The 6000-nt window shown below is 37.6% G+C and overlaps 1 protein-coding gene across 2 annotated transcripts in view; it reads left to right on the plus strand.

Moving 5' to 3' along the window:
- Nucleotides 1-3728, plus strand: part of ITGA1 (integrin subunit alpha 1) — a 124081-nt gene extending 120353 nt beyond the window's left edge. For both annotated transcript variants that reach the window (XM_034774419.1, XM_034774420.1), the window contains 2 exons: nt 1289-1405; nt 3633-3728. In XM_034774419.1, coding sequence (XP_034630310.1) covers nt 1289-1405; nt 3633-3677 — 162 coding nt within the window. In that variant the 3' untranslated portion in view covers nt 3678-3728. The remainder of the gene's footprint in view (nt 1-1288; nt 1406-3632) is intronic.
- Nucleotides 3729-6000: the final 2272 nt, after the last annotated feature.

A 6000-nucleotide genomic window follows, 5' to 3' on the forward strand; every position in this document is an offset into this window, starting at 1 on the left:
GTTTATTCTGGGGCTACCAATCATTGTAGCAGTGGAGATATGTCCACAGGTTTTCCATCTGTTATTCTGACAGGGTCTGGTCACACTTTGAGTTAGTGTGTCCTGGTCTGTGGGGAGCTTGTTGAGGTTGGGTGTTGTCTGAAGGCTAGACGGCAGGGTTTGGGAAAGATTTCTTTCAGGATGTGGTCCCCATCAAGTATGGGTTATAATTGTTAGATGATACCCCATGTGGGGTGATAGGTAACAACAGGAAGTGTGTGGTAAGTGAAGTGTTTTTTTCCCCCTATATTGAAGCAGGTTCTTCTGGGTATTTGGGTGGCCCATTCCATGATACAATCTACTTCTTTGATGGTGTGTCCTTGTTTAGTGAAGGCAGATTTAAATGTGTTTAGATGTGTACCCTGGATTTCCTATTTGGATCAAATTCTGTGGTATCTGAGTGCCTGGCTGTAGATAACAGATTTCTTGGCATGTCTGAGGTGGTTGTTGGATCTGTTATGGTAAATGTAATAATCCGTGGGTTTCTTGTATATAGTTGACTGTAGGGTTCCATTGTTGAATCCAATCATAGTCTTTAGGAAGTTGATGCTGATGTGACAATGTTGTAGAGAGAGTTTGATGGATCGGTGGTGGTGGTTGAAGTTGTGGTAGAAATCTATGAGGAAGTTTAGGTCATCTGTCCAGAGATGAAAATATCATTGATGTATCTCAGGTATATCATTAATTTTTGTGGTGCATTTTTTCAGAAATTCCTCTATGAGGTGTCCCATAAAGAGATTGCCATCTTACTAGTCATTGCTGTTCCCATAGTTTGGACATAGTGTTTGTTGTTAAATATAAAGTAGTTGTTGGTGAGGATGAGTTTGGCTATGCATTTGGGGTGGATTTCTGAGTGTTCATTATTTTGTAGGTATTTGAGGCAGACAGTGATGCCATCATGGTGAGGGATGTTGGTATATAGAGAGAGATGATATCCATGGTGGTAGGGATTGTGTTATGAAGGAGGTTGTTGATGTTGAAGATTTTCTGGAGGAAGCTTGTAATGTCTTTGAGGAAACTGGCCCTTTGTGTGAATTTTACACATCTTGTGAGACTTTACATAAATATCAGTTTTCACATTGAGGGTTAAATTCTCTTTCATCCTTTAAATTCTACCCACAAAATGAAACTATAGGGTTCTTTTGAAAGTCATAATACAATATCTACAGTAGGTGATACAAGTTATGCTACTTTGTTACTTAGAGAAAATATTTGTTTTTAACATTTACCTTTCGAATAATTTTCACAGATCATGATTATAATTTCAAGAGAACTTCACCCTGGCAGCATCCCTTTATGGGTCATTTTACTGAGTGCCTTTGCTGGACTCTTGATTCTTGCACTTCTTATATTTGCATTGTGGAAGGTAAGCTACACATTTGTTTGTTTTGTGTTTAGATTTTTACATAGATGTTTAAGGGCTCAGTCCTGTGTTCTTACCGTTAGAACTTGACAAACATAACAAATCCCTAAATTAGTAAAATATCATAATAAATACTTAATGAAATTTCATTTTTCCCTAAGTAAAATAAACCATTCTAACCACTTGAGTACAATCAATATGTGCCAGTGAGGTTTCTAGCAGTGAGATTTCATTAAAATTCGATTCAGTTAGAGTTCTTGTCAGAAAAAAGTGGGTTCTGACACAGTTATGCTTAGAAAAAGTGCTGCTTTGCACTTTTGTCCTACTAACAAGAAATTGTTCCATCTTGTGAAATCATTTCTAAGCCAGCTCAGTCTGGTCATGCTTCAGAGAATCAAAATAATGAAAGCTTCACTGAAATACCTTAGAGCCACTCTGTGGAACACTAACACTGATTCACCACAGTGAAGTAGTTAAGGTATACAATACAGAATGGTAACTAATTTATAAGTTATGAGTACTTCTTGAAGGTGCTGGGTGCCCTCCACTCTCAGTCAACTCAGTAGGAATTAAGGTTTCTCAGCATCCCACAATAAGCATTTAAAACCTTGCAAGACCTTTAATGATTCAAAGCCATTTCTAATACCTCTTGAAATAGACCATTGTTGTAACCATAAATAGTAAACTAAGCTTAGAGTTACTAACTTTCCCAAGCAAAATTTCTATACCATGAAAAGGGAGAAGAGTCAAACTCCATAAAGTCCACTTGCTATTGCCAGTCTGTTTTATACCTTACAGCAGTACCTTAGAGAGATGGTGCTAGTAAAATTTAATATTGGTACTAATTCATAACCTTTTTCTCTTTTAACAATAAAACTGTATACATTTTTTTAAAGTGGGAGTCTTGAGGTCCATATCCAAGAATCCACATATAATTTCATCCATGCAGATACACTACTTCATATGTACAGCCATTTGAACATATAAGTAAACTGATTACATTCTTAGCTAGCCATTTACACACACACAGTCACTTGATTTGCATGTACACTCGTGGTAGGCACAACATTTTGCTCATATTTCTTCAGTTGATCTCAACCCTTTATTTTTATATGATATATGTTTAAAAATATGAATTAGGCAATAAAGTCAAAAGTGAATAGTGATTTTTGGGTCCCCGACTTGAGACATATTAAAGGGGCCTGATTATCAGAAAGTGCTATGCATCCCCTATCTGAAAACCAGGCCCTTTCAAGGTGTCGAGTTTAGCAACCAAAATCATTAGTGAATTTCAAAATGTAGGTATTGTGTCATTAGTACCTATTAACTGATTCTTAATCATTGCAGAATTAAAATTAAGTAACGTTGAAAATACCTCCAGCGCTTACGTATTTACAAAATCAGCAGAACTAGTAGAAAACTAACAAATACCTTGATATGTTGGGGCCAGTTTTCAAAAGTGGCCACCACTACCTTTGCATCTTCAAAATTGCGCATCTAAAATTCACAGATAATTTTAGACATGTCATTACCAGATTTTCATGCACAAAAGCAGGTTTTGTCTGTGCCATGTTGCAGGTTAACAAAAACTGGCCTGTTAAGTGGTGATTCTGAGTAGAATAAATATGCTGTATAACTAGCTGTCTGTTGCCCTCATCAACACTGCAAAATATAACAATATATTTGTTATTAGCTGAAAAATTAAATGAAGAGTGTAGCATTATAAAAATATTTTTTATTGACTTCAGGCTTGATATTCTTCAGCAATTCAAATTTCATATTATAATTTAAAGACAGATATTCTGTTTTACTGCTGTGCTTAAATATTTTGCCACAAGTGGGCAGTCTCCTCAAAGCCAAAACTCAGTTAGTATGTTAGTAATTAGTATGCATAGCCACTGGAAAATCTGGAATTTAAACAGTAAACTAATATTTATTCAACAGTCTTCTAGTTTGTTTGAAGACTTGACAAATCTTTGACACTTTCCGTCACCATAACAATGATTCAGCAATCATTGTACATTAACTTTGCTCTCAGTTCGTCTGTTAGTGTGAGATATGTCATTATTGTTCCAATCCATTAAAGCAACATTGTACTTCAGTGATAAGTGAATTTGTATCATCTATAAGCATTAAAACAGTAAATAAAAACATTTAAGCTTTGCCAAAATGTCTCATGTTTCTAAAATTCCAGTTTTGAATTGCATTCTCTTTTTTCTGCCATATACAGGTTGGATTTTTCAAAAGGCCACTAAAGAAGAAAATGGAGAAATAAAGAATTCTACCAAAGGAGAATATGTTGCAATTAAACAATGATCTGTCCTCATATCTGCCTCAAATATATGACTGTAAAGCTATAAATATAGTTATAAATGTGATGGTCACAACATTTTCTAAACTCCATCATGGACTAATCAAGGTGTTTATTAAAAAGAGAAAACAACAACAACAAACAAATCAAGTATATAGGTGGATGTTAAAAAGGGAAAACAACAACCTTATAGTATTTTGTAATATGTTGGGAAATACCTTTAGCTGTTACTCATTTTTGGAGAGTAATTCCATTTTAAAATTCTGGGTTGTTTTGTATAGGGAAAATAGTCTATTCATATTTTTTATCAAGTGAAATAATTCTTCGGCCCAAATTATGCAAGAAACCAAGTTGTAAGTAGTAATCATAATCTCTTTACAACATGTTCCTTATTTTCAAAAGAACAAAGTATTCAAAAGTCATTTCTCACAATGGACTGGCAATTGGCTAAGCCAGACTTTCAAACCTTGAGCATGCACCAAATGCAGTCAGGTATATTTGACAAAGGGATAATCCAGAGGAAAGGGGCAATTGCAGAGCTTGCATGAAACTTGCAATTCCAAGGGCTTTTCTTCCCTCTTAATGTAGTTCATCCAGATGTAGAGATGGCCATTCCATGAAATAAATGTCTATTAACAAAACTATTCAGGATTGATCCCTTAAGTCATACAAGTGTCTGAACCAGAATCTGACTTTTTAGCCTGTAAAATTATGCTCACAATAATTACAAGCACAGCTGATTGCACATTGTTTGCAAATAAGCAGATGCACATTTGGACTCTCAAAGTGATGTGCCCAGCCAGAGGCGGCTCCAGGCACCAGTGCAGCAAGCGGGTGCCTGGGGCGGCAAGCCACGGGGGGCGGCCTGCCAGTCGCTTCGAGGGTGCCAGACAGGCAGTCTTCGGCGGCTTGCCTGCGGGAGGTCCGCCGATCCTGCGGCTTTGGCGGCAATTCGGCGGCGGGTACGCCAAAGGCGTGGGACTGGCAGATCACCTGCAGAAACTCCGCTGAATCCGCTTGACCAGCGGACCACCCGCAGAAGGCCGCCTGACTGCCGTGCTTGGGGCAGCAAAAAACATAGAGCTGCCCCTGTGCCCAGCAATACTGTAAGTGTTGTGTTTTCTAGAGGCACCCTCACTTTGTATCTTGGAGTAGCCAGTAGGGTTGCTTCTTGAACTATCCAAGAATAGTTACTGTGTAGCTATTTAATTCAGTAGATTAAAAGTGCCTAATCAGATAATTATCAAAAGAGTCGTTAGAAAAGCACTGACAAGCTTATTGTATTACAAACCACACTTTGTTACTTACAAGTTTAAGAATTGATGCAAAATGTGTTCACTGACCAAGCACTTAACAAATGTTGTTTATGTTGTATCAAAGATTTAAAATGTTATATAATGCACTGAAACATAGATACTAAAATTATATTTCTCTAAACCCATTTAGAATGCTAATCATTTTTAATATAAAGCTGCCTCTTTCTTTCACATGGGTCACCTTCCTTCTACAGAATGAGCATATGTGGATATGCCTTCATCTTCCAAAAGCAGCCCGGCATTTATTCATCTCCTTGATACAAATTTCACTGAAATGCAAAAACCACTGCAGTTTTTCCAAAGAACATAACATGTCAGGCATATTTGTTCTATTCTTTGACAATAGTTTTATCAAGTGTACTGTTACTTCTTAATACGAGTGTATATTTTTCTAAAGTGACCATAGGTTGAATTATATATGTTGGCAAATAGAGCTCTGGAAATTTAGGAGATGCTTCATGTTTGAAAGAGGATATCAGGGAGTAAATCATGGAGTCCCTTGTATCTACTTTTTGGCTTATATGGGAGCCATTGGCAGGGCTGGCTCCAGCGTTTTTGCCGCCCCAAGTGGCCAAAAAAAAAAAAAAAGCCGCAATCGGTGGCAGCTCTACCGCCGTCGCTTCATTCTTCGGCGGCAATTCGGTGGCAAGTCCTTCCCTCCGAGAGGGACTAAGGGATCCGCTGCCAAATTGCCGCCGAAGAGCCAGATGTGCCGCCCCCTTCCATGGGCCGCCCCAAGCACCAGCTTGCTGTGTTGGTGCCTGGAGCCAGCCCTGGCCATTGGGATGGGTTGAGACTCATGAATATAGCAAGTATGAGTTAGTTTGAAAGTGTTTGTAAACTTTCTTTCATATGTGAGAAAAATTATGATTGCACAATCATAGCCTGACTGGAATTGCCCATGTCTAGTATTTTAATGAATATAATTCATTAGAAAGTGTGGCAGAGTCACAACATGGACTTTATAAATA

This window comes from Trachemys scripta, chromosome 6 (assembly GCF_013100865.1).
Source record: "Trachemys scripta elegans isolate TJP31775 chromosome 6, CAS_Tse_1.0, whole genome shotgun sequence".
Classification (NCBI taxonomy): Eukaryota; Metazoa; Chordata; order Testudines; family Emydidae; genus Trachemys; species Trachemys scripta.